The sequence below is a fragment of the Somniosus microcephalus genome, unplaced genomic scaffold (genome assembly GCF_052327205.1).
Source record: "Somniosus microcephalus isolate GS21.2 unplaced genomic scaffold, FLI_Smic_1.0 unresolved_chr3, whole genome shotgun sequence".
Taxonomy (NCBI): domain Eukaryota; kingdom Metazoa; phylum Chordata; class Chondrichthyes; order Squaliformes; family Somniosidae; genus Somniosus; species Somniosus microcephalus.
The window spans coordinates 20252047-20276937 of NW_028225181.1; the positions used below are offsets into that span (position 1 = coordinate 20252047).

Consider the following 24891-nt stretch of genomic DNA (forward strand, 5'->3'; position numbering starts at 1 on the left):
CCCTCTGCCTCTCTCTCCCCCCCCTCCCTCCCTCTTCTCCCCCTCTCCCCTCTCTCTCTCCTCCCTCCCTCTCCTCCCCCCTCTGCCTCTCTCTCCCCTCTCCCCTCTCTCTCTCCTCCCTCCCTCTCTCTCTCCTCCCTCCCTCTCTCCCTCTCTCTCTCCTCCCTCCCTCTCTCCCTCTCTCCCCCCTCTGCCTCTCTCTCTCCCCTCTCCCCCCTCTCCCTCTCTCCCTCCCTCTCTCTCTCTGCAGTGCGTTCCTTACCTGACCGATGAGTGCAGGAGCGATTGTGTTGTTGATGTGTCCGACAGCTTGTAGAACCCCTGGGGTAAGGGAAAGTGAAGAGATGAGAACAGGATGCGGGGATGGGCTGGAGAGGGATATCAGGTCAGGAAGAACAGGTTAGCACCCTTTCAAACTCCAAGTGTGGTCTAACCAAGGTTCATATAATTTTAACTTAACCTCTGCTTTTCATTTATATTCCTCGCGAAATAATCCCCAGTGCTTGTTTGCATTTTTTATCACCTTGTCAACCTGCATTGCTCCAAAAACAACTCGCATTTTATATAGTGCCTTTCATGCAGTAAAAACATCCCAAGTCACTGCACGGGTCAAAATCTGACACCGAACCACATATGGAGTTAAGAACATAAGCAGTAAGAGCAGGAGTGGGCCACACGGCCCCTCGAGCCTGTAGTGTATGGAACCTGTACTACCTTAAGAGGATACCTTAAGGTGAAGGACTACTTTTAACAGCTCCTGTACATTGTAGTACCGGTAGTGACCACACCGGTATATAAACCCTGTGGAGTAATATGTATCTCAGTTCCCGCCCTGACCCTCAATCACTAAAGACCTGTTTAGTTACTCTCTGTTGTCTGTGTCGTGTTATTCATAATAACTGCACTTGTAAACACAGACTCAACAGTGGCGACGAGTCTGATCGAACCTAGCAGCAGTTTTGCATCACCTCCCCCAGTACTGAATCTGGGGTACATTGGAAGGAGGCTGCGTCCTGGAACACGGGCGCCGACCAAGGGCATCCGCCCTCAGCATCCTGCAGAGCGGTGCATCGCAAGGGAGGCCATCGAGAACCGGGCTTGGTTTCCTGGCCACAAAGTCCAGCATAAGGGCTGGCTACAGGTAGTGCGCAACCCTTCTAAGGCAGCGGCGGGTAAGCCCGATCGAGCGGCGCAGGGGGGGAGACGGCCGAGCTTGTCAGAGGGAGAAGGGGAGGAAAGCATAGAGAGCGGAGAACAAGACCGCAGCCGGTGTCAGGGGCCGGACTGCAATCGCGGGGCAGAGACGCGCAGCAGCCAGAAAGGCGCTCCATTGCCACGAGGACCGCAGAAAGCGGCGTGGCAACAACAACAACAACAGCAGCAGCGCGGGAAAAGACGCCATCTTGGGCCAGCGGAGAAGAAGACGAGCGCGGGAGCCGCCATCTTAAATAAAAAAATTAAATAATATCCGAAGGGAGAGAAGAAACTCAGCTAGGATGCCGAAAACAGGCAACATTACTGCATTCGACAACGATGTGGAAGATTGGCCCACTTATGTGGAACGCATCGAAGTTTATTGTAGAGCGAATGAAGTGCCGGATGATAAGAAAGCACTAACCCTATTAAACTTGATGGGTGCGAAGACGTACGGGTTATTGAGGAACCTGATAACCCCAGATAAACCGGTAGAAAAAAGTTTCACGGATATTGTTGCTATCCTGCAGGAGCACCTAAACCCTACACCGCTGCTGATAGCAGAACGATTTAAATTCTACAAGAGGAATCAGCATAAAGATGAGAGTAACGCTGATTACCTTACGGAATTACGCAAGCTATCAAAGCACTGTCAGTTCGGAGTAGGACTGGCAGATTCCCTACGGGACAAATTCGTCTGCGGTCTCCTGAGCGAAGTGTGGTGTATGTGCCTTTAAGAGCCCCCTGTGTACTGTAATGCCGGTAATGGCCACTCGGGCTATATAAGCCTGTAAAGTGTCTTGTATCTGTTAGTTCACCTCCAGACTTTGTTCAGTAAACACCTGTGAAACCAACTCCTGCATTCCGTGTCTCCATTAACACACGGATACAACAGTGGCGACGAATTGGAAACGGACTTACCTGCAATTCAGCAGCACCTCAAGGAGATCGATTCCTCAGACGAAAGTCGAAGAAAAACAAGAAAGAAAAAAAAACTCTGGTTTCACCAGCTAGTGGCAGGTACTGCAATAATCCTTCCTGGGCGGCGGGCTAGGGCTCGATCGGCTGGCTCTGCAGCGGGGCCGAGCAGCGAAGGCGGAGGCAAACAGAGACAGAGAGGGGGAGCACTCGGGAGACGGCCGGCGCTGCAAAGCAGGTCGGCGTTCGGACCAAGCAGAGGGAGGGAAAAGTCCCAGAGAGTCCAGCGGGAACGAGTCTCCACCTATTAAAAATACCTATGTAAATAAAAACCGCGGAGAACAGCGTTGTCGGCAGCGGCAGCGGGCGCCATTTTTTTCTGCGGGGAAGAAAGGAAAGCGCGGGAGGCGCCATTTTTTTCCCAGCATGCCTAAGACTGGCAATATTACTGCTTTCGATAGCGATATAGAGGATTGGACCACATATGTGGAAAGAGTGGAGGTATATTGCACAGCAAATGAAATAGAGGATGATAAAAAGGCATCAGTACTTCCAAATCTAATAGGCGCAAGGACATACGGGCTGTTACGAAACTTAATCACTCCAGCCAAACCGAGGGACAAGAATTTTAAGGAGATTGTTGATACCCTACAGGAGCACTTAAACCCAACACCGCTGCTGATAGCGGAACGATTCAAATTCTTCAGGAGGAATCAGCACAAGAATGAAAGTAACGCTGATTACCTCACAGAATTAAGGAAGCTGTCAAAGATTCTCTTTGAGACAAATTAGTCTGCGGTCTCCTAAGTGAAGGAACACAGAAAAGGCTACTTTCTGAGAAAGATTTGACACTGGACAAGGCTTTCAGTGTGGCTGTATCATACGAAGCAGCCGCAAGAGGAGCTGCAGAGATACAGCAAAAGCCACAGGACTTCGGCACCCATGAAATGACACAGGGTTTCGAGAGATGTTATCGCTGCGGCAGATCCACCCATGACCAGAGGGGCTGCTGGTTCAAGGACAAAGCATGCAGGCAATGCGGAAAGATTGGATACATTGCACGTGTATGCCGATCTGGAAACAAAAAATCCACGGACAGGAAAAAAATCAATAAGGAAAAGTACAGAAAGGTACAAATGATGACGGACAGTAGCTCCGAAGACCAGAAGAGCGATAGCGACTCTGGAAACAAGAGACTAAGCTGTCCCAAATTACATAATGTAATTGCCAAAGAAGATTACCAGACCATTTGGGTTACCCTCACGATAGCGGGGTCCCCAGTTAAAATGGAGCTAGATACAGGATCAGCTCTGACCGTCATAAGTCGACGGGATTACGAGCGGCTATTTCCGCATATACCTTTGAAAGACACATCCATTATCTTGAAAACATATACGGGGCAGAAAGTATACCCCAAAGGGAAAATAAGGGTGCCTGTTGTATACAACGGCAAGGAAATACAGAAGTTGTATTTATACGTTCTGCAAGGTGGTGGTCCACCGCTGTTGGGACGTGAATGGATCAGGAAGATACGTTTAGACTGGCACTCCATTCAGGCACTGACGGTGACCAGTAAGAAAAAAAATGATGATGATGTCATACCTGAACGATTAAAAGACATCTTGGCCAACGCCAAGGAAGTGTTTCAACAGGAACTCGGAACCTTGAAAGGCGTCACCGCCTCAATAAAAGTGGAAGATGCGGCAATTCCCAAGTTTTTTTAAGGCAAGGCCGGTGCCATACGCAATTCGTCCAGCAGTCGAGGCAGAGCTGGAGAATTTGGAAAAGGCAGGCGTGTTATCCAAGATAGATTGGAGCGAGTGGGCAACACCCATCGTCCCGGTCATGAAGAAAACGTTGAATAATGATAAATCTGAAGAACAGAGAAAAATTCGCATCTGTGGGGACTTCAAGGTGACTGTAAACCCGGTCCTTCACACGGTACAGTATCCTCTTCCGAGGATAGAAGATATTTTCGCCTCACTATCCGGAGGGAAACGTTTCACCAAAATTGACTTGGCACAGGCATATCTACAGATGGAGGTTGAAGAGGCCTCTAAAAAGTATCTCACGATAAATACACACAAAGGCCTGTACCAGTACAATCGACTGGTTTTCGGAGTAGCATCAGCTCCAGCTATCTGGCAAAGAGCTATGGAGCAAGTCCTCCAAGGGATTCTGGGGACTCAATGCTACCTAGACGACATCCTTGTAACAGGAGAAAACGACAACGAGCACCTTGCCAATTTGGAGCAGGTGCTCACTAGGCTGAGAGAACGGGGCCTACGAGCAAATCGCCCCAAGTGCGAATTTTTCCAGAAACAACTATCATATTGTGGCCATATAATTAACGAGGAAGGGTTGCATAAGTCACCTGAAAAAACTGAAGCGGTCATAAAAGCCCCAGCACCTGAAAATGTCTCACAATTAAGGTCGTTCCTGGGATTGATAAATTACTATCATAAATTTTTACCGAACTTGTCAACTGTTCTGCACCCTCTTAACGAACTGCTACAAACGGGAGTAATTTGGAAATGGAGCAAAGACTGTAAACGTGCCTTCCATAAATGCAAAGGCTGATCACGTCCAAGGAAGTTTTGGCTCATTACAACCCATCACTGCCAATCAGACTGGCGTGCGATGCATCCCCTTACGGCGTAGGAGCGGTATTATCGCATAGATTCCCTGATGGCTCGGAGTGGCCGATAGCTTTTGCGTCACGCTCATTGAACTCAGTTGAGCGTAACTATGCCCAGATCGACAGGGAGGCACTCAGCCTGGTATTGGGAGTGAAGAAATTCAACCATTACCTACACGGACAAAAATTTACCTTGTTGACTAACCATCAACCCCTCGTCTCCATATTCAACCCTAAAAAGGGCGTTCCCATTATGACAGCGCAAAGGCTACAGAGGTGGTAACTTTTCCTAGGGGCACACCAATATGACATAGAATACAAAGGAACAAAACAGCATGGGAATGCTGACGGTTTATCGCGCCTACCGTTGCCAACGGTAGAAGAGGCACCTACAGTGGACCCAGTGGAGATGTTCCACTCAACCATAGTGGAATGTCTGCAGTAACAAATTCTGCCATTGAAAAGGAAACGAGAAATGACCCGACTCTCTCACGAGTCTACGATTTAACGGTGAAGGGATGGCCAGCACATGGCGAACGACTGTTGCCAGCATTCTCGCAAAGAGAACAGCTGTCAGTGTGCCGAGGAACCTTGATTTGTGGATCCAGAGTGGTGATTCCACCCAAACTCCAGGATAAAGTGCTAAAGGAGCTTCACGAGGGGCATCTGGGTGGAGTGAAAATGAAGAACCTAGCCAGAGCGTTTGTGTGGTGATCAGGTATCGACGGAGACATCGAAGAAATGACCCAAGAGCTGCCTAGGATGCCAGAAGGTCCAAAACGCCCCACCACAAGCCCCTCTACATCCATGGGAGTGGCCCTCATCTCCATGGCAAAGGGTACACATCGACTTTGCTGGTCCATTTATGGACTCAATGTTCTTAATCGCGGTTGATGCACACTCCAAGTGGCCGGAGGTAATAAAGATGTCCTCCACCACCACGGAAAAAACCATCACAGTATTAAGGACCATATTTGCCAGGAATGGGCTGCCTGAACAGATCTGTTCTGATAATGGACCGCAATTTGTGTCCAAAGAATTCAGGAAGTTCTTAAAAAACAATGGGGTTAAGAAGCACTACACGTCCGCCTCATACCATCCCGCCACCAATGGATTGGCTGAAAGGTTTGTCCAGACCTTCAAGAAAGCCATAAAGGCCATGGGTAATGAAGACATAAATCTACAGCATAAGGTAGATAACTTCTTGTTTGCATACAGGAATGCAACACATGTGGTTACAAACCAAACTCCCGCCATGATGTTCTTCAATAGAAGACTAAGATGCCGGCTGGATTTGATCAAGCCAAACATCAGAAGGGACGTAGAGAACCGGCAATTTCAAGGCATGAATGAAAGGCCAACTAGAACCTTCCAGATAGGTCAACAAGTTTTGGCCCGGGACTACCGTACCGAGAAATGGCAGCCTGGAACTATTTGCACACGACTAGGACTGCTGATGTATACCGTGGACATTGGAGAAAGCATAATAAGGTGCCATGCTGACCAGATCATAGAGTCATCCGAAAAGGGACAATCTACACCACAACTCTATACGCCTAATGATGAAGCAGAGATACCCATAGTATCTACCTCCGATCCAGTGATACTGGAACCAGATGAACCCGACACTGGCATTCAAACCGAATCAACCTTGCCAAAAGAACCTACTACACCACCAGAAACTACTACACCACCGAGGCGTTATCCGGACCGAGTCAGGAAGCCTCCAGAGAGACTGACTTATAATTGATTAACTGCAGCAAAGGTGTAGATTATTGTTCTTGTAACATGTTAATTAATGATTACTTTAAATGTTATGTACTGGTTGTCTAAAAGGGGAGGAATTGTGGTGTATGTGCCTTTAAGAGCCCCGTGTACTGTAATGCCGGTAATGGCCACTCGGGCTATATAAGCCTGTATAGTGTCTTGTATCTGTTAGTTCACCTCCAGACTTTGTTCAGTAAACACCTGTGAAACCAACTCCTGCATTCCGTGTCTCCATTAACACACGGATACAACACGAAGGAACCCAGAAAAGGCTACTCTCAGAGAAAGAGTTGGCACTGAACAAGACTTTCAGCGTGGCCGTATCGTACGAAGCAGCAGCACGGGGAGCTGCGGAAATACAGCAAAATCCACCTGAATTCAGCACCAATGAAATGGCATTGGGTGCAGTAAAGTGCTATCGTTGCGGTAGGACAACGCATGACCAGAACCAGTGCTGGTTCAAAGATGAAGAATGCAAGCAATGTGGCAAACTTGGTCACATAGCGAGAGTCTGCCAGTCAGGAAAGAAGACCAACAGCAAAAAGTCACCGCAGGAGAAGTACAAAAAAGTACATAAAGTGACAGAGAACAGTTCGGATGAACAGAAGACTGATTCAGACTCCAGCAGCAAGGAACTGGGTTGTCTGAAGATACATAATGTGGGCAACACAGCAGACCACCAAACTATCTGGGTCATGCTCAAGATAGCAGGAGTCCAAGTGAAGATGGAATTGGACACAGGATCGGCCTTAACGGTCATAAATAAGCGAGACTACAAAAGGTTATTCTCGCACATTCCCCTGAGGGATACGAAGATTGTATTGAAAACATACACGGGGCAAAAAGTATACCCCAAAGGAAAAATAAAAGTAAACGTGGTCTACAATGGTAAAGAAAGTCAGAAAATGGACTTATATGTGTTACCTGATGGAGGTCCGCCACTACTAGGACGTGAATGGATCCGGAAAATACAACTGGATTGGTATTCCATACGAGCACTGACTGTGGATGCCAGTAAGGAGGATGACGTCAAACCTGGACGACTGTCCAAAATCTTAGACGATGTTAAGGAGGTGTTCCAACAGGGACTTGGGACACTGAAAGGAATGACTACAACCATCAAGGTTGAAGAAAATACAAGCCCAAAATTTTTCAAAGCCAGATGGTTTTTGGAGTGGCATCGGCTCCGGCTATTTGGCAGCGGGCCATGGAACAGGTCTTGCAGGGAATTCCAGGGGCACAGTGTTACTTGGATGACATCCTGGTTACAGGAGATAACGATAGTGATCACCTCGCGAATTTGGAACAGGTGCTCATCAGATTGAAAGAATATGGGCTAAGAGCTAATCGTCAGAAATGCGAGTTTTTTCAGAAGCAAATTTCGTACTGCGGCCACGTTATTGACAAGGAGGGGTTACATAAGTCCCGTGACGAGATTGAGGCAGTAGTCAAGGCTCCAGCACCGGAAAATGTGTCACAGTTGAGGTCGTTCCTCGGGCTGGTTAACTACTACCACAAGTTTTTACCAAATTTATCTACGGTGTTACACCCACTAAACACCCTCTTGCAAACGGGAATACCATGGAAGTGGAGCGATGACTAAGCGGGCTTTTCAGAAGAGCAAGGCGTTGATCACGTCTAAGGAAGTGTTGGCTCACTTCAACCCAACGCTACCTATTCGGTTGGCTTGTGATGCATCTCCCTATGGTATCGGGGCGGTGCTCTCACATAGGTTTCCAGATGGCTCGGAAAGGCCAGTCGCTTTTGCATCCATATCATTGACCTCCGCTGAGCGCAACTATGCTCAGATAGATAGGGAGGCCCTCAGCCTCGTGTGGGGAGTGAAGAAATTTAACCACTACCTGCACGGACAACAGTTTACACTGCTGACAGATCATCAACCATTGGTTTCCATATTCAATCCTAAAAAGGGTGTTCCGGTAATGACGGCGCAGAGGCTTCAGAGATGGTCCCTTTTCCTAGGGGCACATCAATACGATATTGAGTTCAAAGGTACAAAGCAACATGGTAATGCTGATGGGCTGTCGCGCCTGCCACTACCTACAGCGGAAGAGGCACCGGCAGTTGATCCTGTCGAGATATTCCACTCGACCATCATCGAATGCTTGCCAGTCACCAATGCGAGTATTGAGAGAGAGACCAGAAACGACCCGACACTGTCTCGGGTCTACGATTTGACGGTGAAGGGATGGCCAGCACATGGCGAACCACTGTTACCAGCATTCTCAGCCAGACGAGAACAGCTGTCCGTATGTCAAGGAACACTGATGTATGGAACAAGGGTGGTTATTCCTCCTAAATTACGGGATAGAGTCTTAAAAGAATTGCATGAAGGTCATCTGGGGAGAGTCAAGATGAAAAGCCTTGCTAGGGCTTATGTGTGGTCAGGTATCGACAAACAAATAGAGGATCTGACTAAAAGCTGCTCAGGGTGCCAAAAAGTTCAAAATGCACCTCCAATTGCACCGCTGCATCCGTGGGAATGGCCTTCAGCCCCATGGCAACGTGTGCATATTGACTTTGCAGGTCCATTCATGGATTCCATGTTTTTGATAGCAGTAGACGCACACTCTAAATGGCCAGAAGTGATCAAGATGTCGACCACTACCACTGAGAAGACGATTGCAGTCTTGAGAACTATATTTGCGAGGAATGGATTGCCAGAACAAATTTGTTCAGACAACGGACCACAGTTCGTGTCAGAAGAATTCCAGAAATTCATGAAAAAGAATGGGGTGAAACACTATACACCTGCCCCATATCATCCGGCTACAAATGGGTTGGCCGAGAGATTTGTACAAACATTCAAAATGTGTGAAGATCATATTCCACTACAACACAAGGTGGACAATTTCCTAATGGCATATCGAAACGCCACGCATGCAGTGACAAATCAAAGCCCTGCCATCACGTTCTATAACAGAAGGTTGCGGTCCCGGTTGGATTTGTTAAAACCCAATGTGAGACGGGAAGTTGAACACAAACAATTCCAGCACGTAAATGAAAAGGCCACTCAGAGTTTTGAAATAGGACAACTAGTGTTGGCCAGGGACTATAGAAATGATAAATGGCAACCTGGAACAATTTGTGCACAGCAGGGGCCTTTGATGTACACGGTAGACACTGGGGAGAACGTAATACGACGTCATGCTGACCAACTTGTGGGATCAAGAACAAGGGTCAACCCCATGTCTCCAGCAGAGACACCAGTTGAAGAATTTATTGAGCCTGTAGCATCTACCTCGGACTCGGTTGTATTAGATGATGTTGAATCCATAGAAGATCAATTGAATGAGTCACCCCAGCAACGGGAACAAGAGATCCCTGAAAGGCGTTATCCGGCACGGATCCGGAAGCCTCCTCAGAGACTGAACCTTTGAATATTCATTGTGTGTAAATTGTATATATATTCATGTACTGTATTAATGGGGTGTCCACTGTTAAGCTAAAAGGGGAGGAATTGTAGTGTATGTAACCTGTACTACCTTAAAAAGTAGTCCTTCACCTTAAGGTATCCTTTTAACAGCTCCTGTACATTGTAGTACCGGTAGTGACCACACCGGTATATAAACCCTGTGGAGTAATATGTATCTCAGTTCCCGCCCTGACCCTCAATCACTAAAGACCTGTTTAGTTACTCTCTGTTGTCTGTGTCGTGTTATTCATAATAACTGCACTTGTAAACACAGACTCAACAGAGCCTGCTCCGCCATTCAATAAGATCATGGCTGATCATCGACCTCAACTCCACTTCCCCGCCCGATCTCCATATCCCTCGATTCCCCGAGAGTCCAAAAATCTATCTATCGCAGCCTTGAATATACTCAAAGACTCAGCATTCACAGCCCTCTGGGGCAGAGAATTCCAAAGATTCACAACCCTCTGAGTGAAGAAATTCCTCCTCATCTCAGTCTTAAATGGCCGACCCCTTATCCTGAGACTGTGACCTCTGGTTCTCCAGCCAGGGAGAAACAACCTCTCGGCATCTACCCTGTCAATCCCCCTCAGAATCTTGTATGTTTCAATGAGATCACCTCTCATTCTTCTAAACTCCAGCGAGTATCGGCCCATTCTACACAATCTCTCGTCACAGGACAGCCCTCCCATCCCAGGAATCAATCCAGTGAACCTTCGTTGCACCGCCTCCAAGGCAAATATATCCTTCCTCAGATAAGGAGACCAAAACTGTGCCCAGTACTCCAGGTGTCTCACCAAGACCCTGTATCATATTCGCTAGAGTTTAGAAGAATGAGAGGGGATCTCATTGAAACTTATAAAATTCTAACAGGACTGGACAGACTAGATGCAGGAAGGATGTTCCCGATGGTCGGGGAGTCCAGAACCAGGGGTCACAGTCTAAGGATAAGGGGTAAGCCATTTAGGACAGAGATGAGGAGGAATTTCTTCACCCAGAGAGTGGTGAACCTGTGGAATTCTCTACCACAGAAGGCAGTTGAGGCCAATTCATTAAATATATTCAAGGAGTTAGATATATTTCTTAAGGCTAAAGGGGTCAAGGGATATGGGGAGAAAGCAGGGGCCAGGTACTGAATTTGGATGATCAGCCATGATCTCATTAAATGGCAGAACAGGCTGGAGGGGCCGAATGGCCCACTCCTGCTCCTATCTTCTATGTATGTTTCTGTACAAATGTAGCAAGACTTCCTTACTCTTATATTGAGGAAGATGACCAAAAGCTTGGTCAAAGAAGTAGGTGTTAAGGAGCGTCTTAAAAGGAGGACGGGAGAGGTTTAGGGAGGAGAATTGCCGGGCTTAGGGCCCAGGCAGCTGAAGGCAGGGCCGCCAGTGGTGGAGCGATGGGAATCGGGGACGCGGAAGAGGGCAGAATTGGAGGAGCGCAGAGATCTCGGAGGGTTGTAGGGGCTGGAGGCGACGTTCCCACTAGGCCGCACAGTCACCAGCAGGGTCCCGCGCAGGCCGCTCACCGGCATTTACACCGTAGGCACCGCACGTGCGCAAAGCTCTGAATGGGCCGCGCATTCGGGGAGGCAGGGCGCCTTACGGGGGGCATTGGCTGGAGGGAGTTCTGTTAACGATCTGTGAACCTGCACCCCCAGTTGCATCCCTTCAGCCTTTTTCACGACTTCCCAAAGCTTGGTTTGCTATTGATCTATCGACAAGTTGAGACGACACTGGTCGTGATCCAAGATCACGTAACAGGGTGGGCTGCGAGAAAGCGGTCATCGTCCATCCTTGCAAACATCGCACCACCACACCTACGCCGCGTATATGCAGTCTCCAGAGAACACAACCGCTGATGTAAGAAAACTACTAGGCACTTGGTCTTAGCAAAGCTTTAATCAACTGTTTTACAACATGGAGGTCTAGTTGTGTCCTTCACTAGTTCCTGTTACGAATGTCCTGCGCAAGCTGGGCCCGTGCCCGAGTATTTATACTCTCCCTGGACAGTGCCACCTGCAGGCCGCTCAGTATGATTTCATAAATCTTTCTTTCATGAATGACTGATTCATGTCAACCGCTACACCGGCAAAGACACGCCGATCCAGGCCGACTTGACCAACCTACCACCAACCCGTCTCAAATCCAGAAGGCCAGATTGGACCGAAGCCCTTCAGCGACCTCCCCTCGGCCTTGATGACCAATGGCGAAACGCTCGGAAGACCTGTGACAGACGGAATGGATTCCTGATCGAGGAACCCCACGGTGCAACCTGCAGGATCAAACCTTCCTCGCAAACAGCGGACAACCATCAACCGCCTCAAACCCGGTCATGGTCGATGCTGCCACCTTCTCCATAGGTGGAAGGTTAAAGCATCTCCATCATGTGACTGTGGAGCTCCTGGTCAGACCCTGGAGCACAATCATTGAGCACTGCCCTCAGAGGAAGTTCACAGGCAGCCCACAAGATATCCGCGTTGTTACACCGGAAGCTTTGACCTGGATATCTGACTTAGATATTGACATTTGATTTGCTACTACCGTGCGAAAGAATAAGATCCCAAAGCACTTTACAGCCAATGAAGTACTTATGAAGTGTAGTCACTGTTGTAGTGTAGGAAACGCGGCAGCCAATTTGTGCACAGCAAGCTCCCACAAACAGCAATGTTTAACTGATGTTGGTTGAGGGATAAATATTGGCCCCAGGACATCAAGGAGAACTCCCCTGCTCTTCTTCAATATAGTGCCATGGGATCTTTTACATCCGGAGAGGGCAGACGGAGGACTCAGTTTAAGATCTCCTCTGAAAGACAGCACCTCCGACAGTGCGGCACTCCCTCAGTACTGCCCCTCCGACAGTGCGGCGCTCCCTCAGTACTGCACCTCCGACAGTGCAGCGCTCCCTCAGTACTGCCCCTCCGACAGTGCAGCGCTCCCTCAGTACTGCCCCTCCGACAGTGCAGCGCTCCCTCAGTACTGCCCCTCCGACAGTGCAGCGCTCCCTCAGTACTGCCCCTCCGACAGTGCAGCGCTCCCTCAGTACTGCCCCTCCGACAGTGCAGCGCTCCCTCAGTACTGCCCCTCCGACAGTGCAGCGCTCCCTCAGTACTGCCCCTCCGACAGTGCAGCGCTCTCTCAGTACTGCCCCTCCGACAGTGCAGCGCTCCCTCAGTACTGACCCAGCGTGTCAACCTAGATTTTCCAATCGAGTCTCTGGAGTGGGACTTGAACCCACAACCTTCTGACTTCTGAGTGTGGCAGTGGCGGGAACTCGAGCAGCGGCAGTATAAAAGGTAAGCCCGAGGCGCAGGTAGGCCTCAGTGCGGCAGTGGCGGGAACTCGAGCGGAGGCAGTATTAAAGGTAAGCCCGAGGCGCGGGTAGGCCTCAGTGTGGCAGTGGCGGGAACTCGAGTGGCGGCAGTATAAAAGGTAAGCCCGAGGCGCGGGTAGGCCTCAGTGCGGCAGTGGCGGGAACTCGAGCGGAGGTAGTATTAAAGGTGAGCCCGAGGCGCGGGTAGGCCTCAGTGCGGCAGTGGCGGGAACTCGAGCGGAGGTAGTATTAAAGGTAAGCCCGAGGCGCGGGTAGGCCTCTGTGCGGCAGTGGCGGGAACTCGAGCGGAGGCAGTATTAAAGGTAAGCCCGAGGCGCGGGTAGGCCTCAGTGCGGCAGTGGCGGGAACTCGAGCGGAGGCAGTATTAAAGGTAAGCCCGAGGCGCGGGTAGGCCTCAGCGCGGCAGTGGCGGGAACTCGAGCGGAGGCAGTATTAAAGGTAAGCCCGAGGCGCGGGTAGGCCTCAGCGCGGCAGTGGCGGGAGCTCGAGCGGAGGCAGTATTAAAGGTAAGCCCGAGGCGCGGGTAGGCCTCAGTGCGGCAGTGGCGGGAACTCGAGCGGAGGCAGTATTAAAGGTAAGCCCGAGGCGCAGGTAGGCCTCAGTGCGGCAGTGGCGGGAGCTCGAGCGGAGGCAGTATTAAAGGTAAGCCCGAGGCGCGGGTAGGCCTCAGTGCGGCAGTGGCGGGAACTCGAGCGGAGGCAGTATTAAAGGTAAGCCCGAGGCACCGGCAGGCCTCAGTGCGGCAGCGGCGGGAACTCGAGCGGAGGCAGTATTAAAGGTAAGTCCGAGGCGCGGGTCGGCCTTAGTGCGGCAGTGGCGGTAACTCGAGCGGCAGTGAGTATTAAAGGTAAGCCCGAGGCGCGGGTAGGTTTACCAATCTCCAATTTCAGAGGGAGAGAAGTAAGAAGTAATCGAGGTGTGACGTCACCAGAAAGCAGGTAAGTGATTGGTTGGGGGTATTTCTCTCTTTTTTAAAACTTTCACTCTGTGGTTTGTAGTTTTTAAGGTCTCTGTGGTGTAGCGGGACTGTTTGTAAACCAGGGCCCTTAAATATATCATTTAAAAATAATAATAAATGTAATTAATTACATAGAATGGCAGAGCAGGCGATGTGTTGCTGCTGCACTATGTGGGAGCTGGTGGACACCATTGATGCTCACGGTGATCACATTTGCAGTAAGTGTTGGCTGCTCGAGGAACTCCGGCTCCGTGTTGAAGAGCTGGAGTCCGAGCTTCAAACACTGCGGCACATCAGGGAGGGGGAGAGTTACCTGAACTCTGTGTTCCAGGAAGTAGTCACACCAATTAGATTAATTAATTCAGATGTAGTCCGTGGCCAGGGACAGGAGGGTGTGACTATGAGTGAGGCAGGTACGGGGATCCAGGAGGTAGTGTTGGAGGAGCCGCAGCCCTTGCTCTTGTCCAACAGGTTCGAGGCTCTTACTCCCTGTGAGGATGGGAACAGGGACTGCGGGGAGGATGAGCAACCCGGCCACAGCACCGTGGAACGAGGGGCCATTCAAGTGGGGGGGAGTAAAAAGAAATGTTGTAGTGGTAGGGGATAGTATCATTAGGGGGATAGATAGGGTTCTTTGCAGCCGAGAGCGAGAGTCCCGAAGGCTGTGTTGCCTGCCCCGGTGCCAGGGTTAAGGACATCTCCTCTGGGCTGGAGAGAAACTTGGAGTGGGAGGGGGAGGATCCAGTTGTCGTGGTCCATGTTGGTACCAATGACATAGATAGGACAAGGAAAGAGGTTCTGCTGAGGGAGTTTGAGCAGCTAGGGGCCAAATTAAAAAGCAGAACCACAAGGGTAATAATCTCTGGATTACTACCTGAGCCACGTGCAAATTTGGCTAGGGTAAATAAAATTAGAGAGTTAAAATGCGTGGCTCAAAGACTGGTGTGGGAGAAATGGGTTTTACTTCTTGGGACACTGGCACCAGTACTGGGACAGGAGTCATAGAGTCATAGAGTTTTACAGCACAGAAAGAGGCCCTTCGGCCCATCGTGTCTGCGCCGCCCATCCATCCCTGTCCAGTCTAATCCCATTTTCCAGCATTTGGTCCATAGCCTTGTATGCAATGGCATTTCAAGTGCTCATCCAAATGCTTCTTGAATGTTGTGAGGGTTCCTGCCTCTACCACCCTTTTAGGCATTGAGTTCCAGATTCCAACCACCCTCTGGGTGAAAAAGTTCCTCCTCAAATCCCCTCTAAATCTCCTGCCCCTTACCCTGAATCTATGCCCCCTTGTTATTGACCCCCCTACTAAGGGGAAAAGTTCCTCTTTGTCTACCCTATCTATGCCCCTCATCATTTTGTACACCTCAATCAGGTCCCCCCTCAGCCTTCTTTGCTCCAAGGAAAACAACCCCAGCCTGTTTAGTCTTTCTTCATAGCTGAGGCGCTCCATCCCAGGTAACATCCTGGTGAATCTTCTCTGCACCCTCTCCAAAGCAATCACATCCTTCCTATAGTGAGGCGACCAGAACTGCACACAGTATTCCAGCTGTGGCCTCACCAGCGTTTTGTACAGCTCCATCATAACCTCCCTGCTCTTATATTCTATGCCTCGGCTAATGAAGGCAAGTATCCCATATGCCTTTTTAACCACCTTATCTACCTGTTCCGCTGCCTTCAGGGATCTATGTACATGTACACCAAGGTCCCTCTGACCCTCTGTACTTCCTAGGGTCCTACCACTCATTGTGTATTCCCTTGCCTTATTTGTCCGTCCAAAATGCATCACCTCGCACTTTTCAGGGTTAAATTCCATTTGCCACTTTTCCGCCCATCTGACCAACCCGTTTATATCGTCCTGTAGCCTGAGGCTTTCCTCCTCGCAATTTACCACCCCACCAATTTTCGTGTCATCTGCGAACTTACTGATCATACCTTTCACATTCTCATCCAAATCATTTATGTAGATCACAAACAACAAGGGGCCCAGCACCGATCCCTGAGGTACCCCACTGGACACAGGCTTCCAGTCACAAAAGCAACCTTTGACCATCACCCTCTGCCTCCTGCCACTCAGCCAGTTTAGGATCCAACGCACCAAGGCACCCTGGATCCCATGGGCTCTTACCTTCTTGACCAGTCTCCTATGCGGGACTTTGACAAAAGCTTTACTGAAGTCCATGTAAACCACATCCACAGCATTTCCCTCATCCACACACCTAGTCACCCCCTCGAAAAATTCAATCAGATTTGTCAGACATGATTTACCCTTGACAAAGCCATGCTGACTATCCCCGATTAATCCTTGCCTCTCCAAGTGGAGACTAATTTTGTCCCTCAGAATTTTTTCCAATAATTTCCCTACCACAGATGTTAGGCTCACTGGCCTGTAATTCCCTGGTTTATCCCTGCTACCCTTCTTGTATAATGGTACTACATTAGCTGTTCTCCAGTCCTCTGGTACATCCCCTGTGGCCAGAGAGGTTCTGAAAATTTGTGTCAGAGCCCCTGCAATCTCCTCCTTTGCCTCCCACAGCAGCCTGGGATACATCTCGTCCGGGCCTGGGGATTTATCCACTTTTTGGCCTGCTAAAACCGCTAGCACCTCCTCCCTCTCGATGCTAATATGTTCAAGTATGTCACAGTCCCCTTGCCCGATTTCTATGTCCGCATCGTCTTTCTCCATAGTGAACACAGATGCAAAAAATTCATTTAAAACCCCGCCTACATCATCTGGCTCTACACACAGATTGCCACTTTGGTCCCTAATGGGCCCTACCCTTTCCCTGGTTATCCTCTTGCCCTTAATATACTTATAAAACATCTTAGGATTTTCCTTTATTTTGCTCGCCAGTGTTATTTCATGGCCCCTCCTCGCCCTCCTAATTTCTTTTTTAAGTATGCCCCTGCACTTTTTATACTCCTCTAGGGCTTCTTCCGTCTTTAGTCTTTTGTAACTGCCAAAAGCCCCCCTTTTATTTCTAATGCATTTTTGTATATCCCTTGTCATCCAAGGTTCCCTTTGCTTGTTGGTCCCACCCTTGACCTTTACAGGAACATGTTGGCGTTGTACTCTCTCTATTTCCCTTCTGAAAGTCTCCCACTGTTTTGATGTGGATTTTCCTATAAGTAGCTGCTCCCAGTCCACTTTGGCCAGATCCTGCCTTATCATATTAAAATCGGCCTTCCCCCAATTTAGAACCCTTATTTCCGGGCCGTCTTTGTCTTTTTCCATGACCACCTTAAATCTCACCGAATTATGGTCACTGTCGCCAAAATGCTCTCCTGCTGATACTTCCACCACTTGCCCGGCTACATTCCCCAGAGTTATGTCCAGTACCGCCCCCTCTCTTGTAGGACTTTCTACATGTTGGCTCAAAAAGCTCTCCTGGATGCACTTTAAGAATTCTGCACCCTCTAAGCCTTTCACACTCTGACTATCCCAATTTATATTGGGGAAGTTGAAATCCCCCACTATTATTACCCTATTATTTTCACACTTCTCTGAGATTTGCCTACATATCTGTTCCTCTATCTCCCCCTGACTGTTTGGGGGCCTATAGTACACTCCCAGCAAAGTACTTGCCCCCTTTTTGTTTTTAAGTTCTACCCATAAGGCCTCATTAGAGGAACCCGCTAATATATCATCCCTCCTTACAGCAGTAATTGACTCCTTAATTAATATTGCAACACCCCCTCCCCTTTTACACCCCCCTCTGTCTCGCCTGAAGATTCTATACCCCGGAATATTGAGCTGCCAGTCCTGACCCTCCCTCAACCATGTCTCCGTGATAGCAACAATATCGTACTCCCATGTGTTCAACAACAACTTCAGTTCATCCACCTTATTTGCAAGACTCCTTGCATTAAAATAAATGCCTTCCAGCCCTGCCATATTCCCTTTTGCCTTCACATATTTGCTCTGCCTTCCCAGCTGACTTGTTTTTTCCTCTGTATTTGGCTGTAAATCACCCCCTACTATAGCTCCACTCTGTACCCCATCCCCCTGAGCTGTTCCGTTGGGACGGACTTCACTTGGCCAGTGCTGGGACTAGAATCCTGGCGAATCGAATAACTAGGGCTGGAGAGAGGGCTTTAAACTAATTATTAGTGGGGGGGAGGTTTCAAGAGAGTAGAAAATAAAAATGTCAGCGGAGAAGGCAATAGAGCAAGGTAGCAGTGGGGGAATTAAAAACCAGAGCGTGTCAGGAAGGGACAGAATGTATATAAAGTTAAAGGTAAAGTAGTAAAGGGGGTAAAAGCAGGAATAAATTGTCACAAAACATATTTAAAAGTTCTTTATCTGAATGCACGCAGCATTCGTAACAAAATAGACGAGTTGATGGTACAAATAACTACACATGGGTATGATCTGGTGGCCATTACGGAAACATGGCTGCGAGATGATCATGACTGGGAACTAAACATACAAGGGTATTTGACAATTAGGAAGGACAGACAGGAAGGAAAGGGAGGTGGGGTTGCTATGTTAGTCAAGGATGGAATCACTGCAATAGTCAGAAATGATATTGGGTCAAAGGATCAGGATAGTGAAACAGTTTGGGTGGAGATAAGGAATAATAAGGGGAAAAAGTCACTAGTGGGCGTAGTCTATAGGCCTCCTAACAGTTGCAACTCTGTTGGTCGGAGTATAAATCAGGAAATAGTTGGGGCTTGTAATAAGGGAACAGCTATAATCATGGGGGATTTTAACTTTCATATTGACTGGACTAATCAAATTGGGCATGGCAGCCTTGAGGAAGAGTTCATAGAGTGTATTAGGGATGGGTTCCTTGAGCAGTATGTAACTGAACCAACCAGGGGGCAGGCAATCTTAGATCTGGTCCTGTGTAATGAGACAGGATTAATAAAAAATGTCCTAGTAAAGGATCCCCTTGGAATGAGTGACCATAACAAGGTTGAATTCCAAATTCAGTTGGAGGGTGGGAGAGTTGGATCTCAAACCAGCGTACTGAGCTTAAATAAAGGAGACTATGAAGGTATGAGAGTAGAATTGACTAAAGTGGACTGGGAAAACAGATTAAAGTGTAAGACAGTACATGATCAGTGGTCTACATTCAAGGAGATATTTCACAACTCTCAAGAAAAATATATTCCACTGAGGAAAAAGGGGCGTAAAAGAAAAGACAGCCATCCGTGGCTAAGTAAAAGCAAAGTAAAGTATCTGACTGAAAACAAGGGCATATAAAGTAGCCAAATCTAGTGGGAGGATAGAAGATTGGGAAGCATTTAAAAGCCAGCAAAGAATAACTGAAAGATTAATTAAGAAAGGGAAGATAGATTATGAAAGTAAACTAGCAAAAAATATAAAAACAGATAGCAAGAGTTTCTACAGTTATATAAAAAGAAAAAGGGTGGCTAAAGTTGGTCCCTTAGAGGACGAGACCGGGAAATTAGTGGTGGGGAACATGGAGATGGCAAAAACGCTGAACAAATATTTTGTATCAGTCTTTACAGTAGAGGACACTAATAATATCACAACACTGGACAAACAGGGGGCTATGGGGGGGGGAGGAGCTAAACACGATTAAAATCACTAAGGAGGTGGTACTCGGTAAGATAATGGGACAAAAGGCGGATAAATCCCCTGGACCTGATGGCTAACATCCTAGGGTCTTGAGAGAAGTAGTGGTAGGGAATGTGGATGCATTAGTAGTAATTGTCCAAAACTCCCTGGATTTAGGAAAGGTCCCAGCGGATTGGAAAACTGCTAATGTAACGCCCTTATTTAAAAAGGGAAGTAGACAAAAGGCTGGAAACTATAGACCAGTTAGCCTAACATCTGTGGTTGGTAAAATGTTGGAGTCCATTATTAAGGAAGCAGTAACAGGACATTTGGATTAGCATAATTTAATCGGACAGAGTCAGCATGGTTTTATGAAGGGGAAGTCATGTTTGACAAATTTGCTCGAATTCTTTGAGGACGTAACAGGGTGGATAAAGGGGAACCAGTGGATGTGGTGTATTTGGACTTCCAAAAAGCATTTGACAAGGTGCCACACAAAAGATTACTGCACAAGATAAAAAATCATGGGATTGGGGGTAATATACTGGCATGGGTGGAAGATTGGCTATCTAACAGAAAACAGAGAGTTGGGATAATTGGTTCATTCTCGGGTTGGCAATCAGTGACTAGTGGTGTTCCGCAGGGGTCAGTGCTGGGACCCCAACTCTTTACAATCTATATTAACGATTTGGAGGAAGGGACCGAGTGCAAAGTATCCAAGTTTGCCGACGATACAAAGATGGGAGGGAAAGCAGTGAGTGAGGAGGACATAAAAAACCTGCAAAAGGACATAGACAGGCTAAGTGAGTGGGCAGAAATTTGGCAGATGGAATATAATGTTGGAAAGTGTGAGGTTATGCACTTTGGCAGAAAAAAATCAAAGAGCAAGTTATTATCTAAACAGAGAGAAACTGCAAAGTGCTACAGTACAAAGGGATCTGGGGGTCCTGGTGCATGAAACACAGAAGGTTAGTATGCAGGTACAGCAGGTGATCAGGAAGGCCAATGGAATCTTGGCTTTTATTGCAAGGGGGATGGAGTATAAAAACAGGGAAGTCTTGCTTCAGTTATACAGGGTATTGGTGAGGCCACACCTGGAATACTGCGTACAGTTTTGGTTTCCATATTTAAGAAAAGATATACTTGCTCTCGAGGCAGTTCAGAGAAGGTTCACTCGGTTGATTCCAGAGATGAGGGGGTTGACGTATGAGGAAAGGTTGAGTAGGTTGGGCCTCTACTCATTGGAGTTCAGAAGAATGAGAGGCGATCTTATCGAAACATATAAGATTGTGAGGCGGCTTGATCGGGTGGATGCGGGGAGGATGTTTCCACTGATGGGTGAGACTAGAACTAGGGGGCATAATCTAAGAATAAGGGGCTGCTCTTTCAAAACTGAGATGAGGAGAAACTTCTTCACTCAGAGGGTAGTAAATCTATGGAATTTGCTACCCCAGAGAGCTGTGGAAGCTGCGACATTAAATAAATTTAAAACGGAGATAGACAGTTTCCTAGCTGATAAGGGAATTAGGGGTTACAGGGAGCGGGCAGGGAAGTGGACGTCAGTCTAGGTTCGGATCAGCCATGATCTTATTGAATGGCGGAGCAGGCCCGAGGGGCCGTATGGCCTACTCCTGCTCCTACTTCTTATGTTCTTATGACTTCAGAGGCGAGAGTGCGACCCACTGAGCCATGGCCGGTGTAGGCGAGTGGTATGTTGGCCTTCGTAGTGAGAGGGTTCGAGTACAGGAACAAGGATGTCTTGCTGCAGTTGTACAGGGCCTTGGTGAGACCACACCTTGAGTACTGTGTGCAGTTTTGGTCGCCTTATCTGAGGAAGGATGTTCTTGCCATGGAAGGAGTGCAGCGAAGATTCACCAGACTGATACCTGGGATGGCAGGAATGACGTATGAAGAGAGATTGGGTCGATTGGGCTTGTACTCGCTGGAGTTTAGAAGAATGAGAGGGGATCTGATTGAAACTTATAAAATTCTAACAGGACTGGACAGACTAGATGCAGGAAGGATGTTCCCGATGGTCGGGGAGTCCAGAACCAGGGGTCACAGTCTAAGGATAAGGGGTAAGCCATTTAGGGCAGGGATGAGGAGGAATTTCTTCACCCAGAGAGTGGTGAACCTGTGGAATTCTCTACCACAGAAGGCAGTACAGGCCAATTCATTAAATATATTCAAGAAGGAGTTGGATATATTTCTTAAGGCTGAAGGGATCAAGGGATATGGGGAGAAGGCAGGGACAGGGTACTGAATTTGGATGATCAGCCATGATCTCATTAAATGGCAGAGCAGGCTCGAGGGGCCGAATGGCCTACTCCTGCTCCTATCTTCGATGTTTCTATGTTATTATGTGTGCAGGCTCATCGGTTAACAGCTTGGCACAAGTAAAGAGCATGGTGGGTAAATTAGGACAGGGAGCGTCAGTGCGAGCACAAAGAGGGAGAATGCGCAGCACTGGGCAGAAGAGGAGAGGGAAATTGCGGCCAGCCTCGACCTCTCAGACACCTCTGCGCCAAAAGAGACTGTTCAACCAAGATATGTTCGAAAGACGACCCAAATTCAGCTGAAGTAGCCAGACTTAACTGTATCCTTGTAGAACTTGGTGAGGTTCATTAGGGGGAAAGTTCGGTCGCCTTGCGCCTCCTGCTGGGGCGCTGACAGGGCGCAGGGCATCTACCGCCCAGGCGCTGCGCCGCTAACGCCTCCCGTGAAATTCAACGGCGGCAGTGGCCCTAAGCACCCCGCGGCGATGACATCATCGCAGTGCGCAGCGACCTGGTTGCGCCCCCTTACGTGTCGCCGGACGCCATGTCCGACAGGGTCAGGGGGGCCGTTCATGCAGCGATATTTAAAGGGGAGGTGCCGGGCGGCCATTTTTTATCGCTGGCCCCCCTCTGCCGCCCCCCGGCGAAGTTAGCGCCACCCAATTTTAGCCCCATAGAATCTCACTGCACAGAAGGAGGCCATTCGGCCCGTCGTGCCTGCTCTTTGAAAGAGCTCTCCAAATTAGTCCCACACTCCTGCTGTTGCCCCGTAACCTGCTAATTAGTCCTCTTCGTTACATGTCCAATTACCTTTTGAAAGTTCCTATAGAATCTGATTCCTCCACCCTTCCACACAGTGCGTTCCAGATCTAAACAACCCTCTGTGTGAAGAAATTTCTCCTCATCTCCCCTCCAGTTCTTTTGTCAGTTGTTTGAAATCTATGGCCTCTGGTTACCGACCCACTTGCCAGAGTAAACCGCTTCTCCCTACTTGCCCTATCAAAACCCCTCATCGTCTTGAATACCTCGATTAGCTCTGCCCTGAACCGTGTCTGCTCCGAGGGGAAGAATCCCAGCTGCTCCAATTGTTCCGCAGAACGGAAGTCCCTCATCCTGGTAAACCTCCGTCCCCTCTCCAAGGGCAGTGAATGCCGGCCTTGCGGGCGATGCCCACGTGTGTGTGTGTGTGTATGTGTGTGTGCCGGGGCTCAGTCCCACACCCGGTGTGAGGATCAGGCCAACTCTGCACAGGCCGGGGATGGAGCCTGGGCCTTTCCTGCTCTGCGCGGCCTGCATTTTGTGTCCTGCCCCCTGCAGCTCACCTTTTCCCAGGAAGCGGGACTTGTCGTTGTCACGGAGTTCCAGAGCTTCGTAGATTCCGGTGGAGGCTCCGCTGGGAACGGCAGCTCGGAAGAGGCCTGGGAGACGGGAGAGAATAGAGACCATCAGGGAAAGAAAGAGAGAGTGACAGTGTACGACCCCTGACCCTGGGGCACAGAACGTCGCCTGACCTAGGGGCTGTGTACGACCCCTGACCCTGGGGCACTGGACGACACCTGACCTAGGAGCTGTGTCTGACCCCTGACCCTGGGGCTCTGGACGACCCCCGACCCTGGGGCTCTGACGACCCCTGACCCTGGGGCACTGGACGACACCTGACCTAGGAGCTGTGTCTGACCCCTGACCCTGGGGCTCTGGATGACCCCCGACCCTGGGGCTCTGGACGACCCCTGACCCTGGGGCTCTGATGACCCCCGACCCTGGGGCTCTGGACGACCCCCGACCCTGGGGCTCTGGACGACCCCCGACCCTGGGGCTCTGGACGACCCCCGACCCTGGGGCTCTGGACGACCCCGACCCTGGGGCTCTGGACCCGAACCCCCCTTGAACCTCTGATCCCAGGACTGACCTATGACCGCCTCCCACTGCCAGCCATCCCTCAGATCCAGGTGTCTCCTCACTTCCGTTGCCCGGCCCCCCAGTGGCCGGAGCTGGTGTCATTCTCACCACAAGGCTGGAATACACTAGCCCGCCCCGCCCCGCCCCCCTCCCTACAAACTGTCGCCCCGACCCATTCCCCGTTACCTTTCTCGGTCCACAGATCGACCTCCACCGTAGGATTCCCTCGCGAATCGAGGATCTCGCGCGCGTGGATCTTGGTGATGGACATGGCGGCTGCTCAACTGTGGAGGGAATCATCAACGACGCACGGTTCAGAACAGAGAATCAGGTTGCCCTACCCTCAGCAGCCCCCGACCTCGCTACACCCCGTCCCTCCCCCTCGCTGAGGAGAACTGGGCCCCATTTTCCACGTGTAAGACCCCGAGAGCGAGAGTCCGCATGACATTCGACTATGGAATGAGGCATCGCTACTCAGCCCCTCCCACTTCCACCAGTCATACATTTAGAGATCAGGAGCAGGAACCCGGGCTGATTCACCCCCTCCCTAACCCAGGGGTCACTGGACAGGGATCAGGAGCAGGAACCCGGGCTGATTCACCCCCTCCCTAACCCAGGGGTCACTGGACAGGGATCAGGAGCAGGAACCCGGGCTGATTCACCCCCTCCCTAACCCAGGGGTCACTGGACAGGGATCAGGAACATGAACCCGGGCTGATTCACCCCCTCCCTAACCCAGGGTTCACTGGACAGGGATCAGGAGCAGGAACCCGGGCTGATTCACCCCCTCCCTAACCCAGGGGTCACTGGACAGGGATCAGGAGCAGGAACCCGGGCTGATTCACCTCCTCCCTAACCCAGGGGTCACTGGACAGGGATCAGGAGCAGGAACCCGGGCTGATTCACCCCCTCCCTAACCCAGGGGTCACTGGACAGGGATCA

The 24891-nt window shown here is 49.6% G+C and overlaps 1 protein-coding gene across 1 annotated transcript in view; it reads right to left on the bottom strand.

The window, feature by feature from the left end:
- LOC147091276 (gamma-enolase-like) overlaps positions 1 to 24253 on the bottom strand; it is a 25295-nt gene extending 1042 nt beyond the window's left edge. Inside the window, exons 1-3 of the mRNA XM_085976497.1 lie at positions 24136 to 24253; positions 23373 to 23468; positions 249 to 321 (exon numbers count right to left, since the gene is read on the bottom strand). Coding sequence (XP_085832623.1) covers positions 249 to 321; positions 23373 to 23468; positions 24136 to 24220 — 254 coding nt within the window. The 5' untranslated portion in view covers positions 24221 to 24253. The remainder of the gene's footprint in view (positions 1 to 248; positions 322 to 23372; positions 23469 to 24135) is intronic.
- Positions 24254 to 24891: the final 638 nt, after the last annotated feature.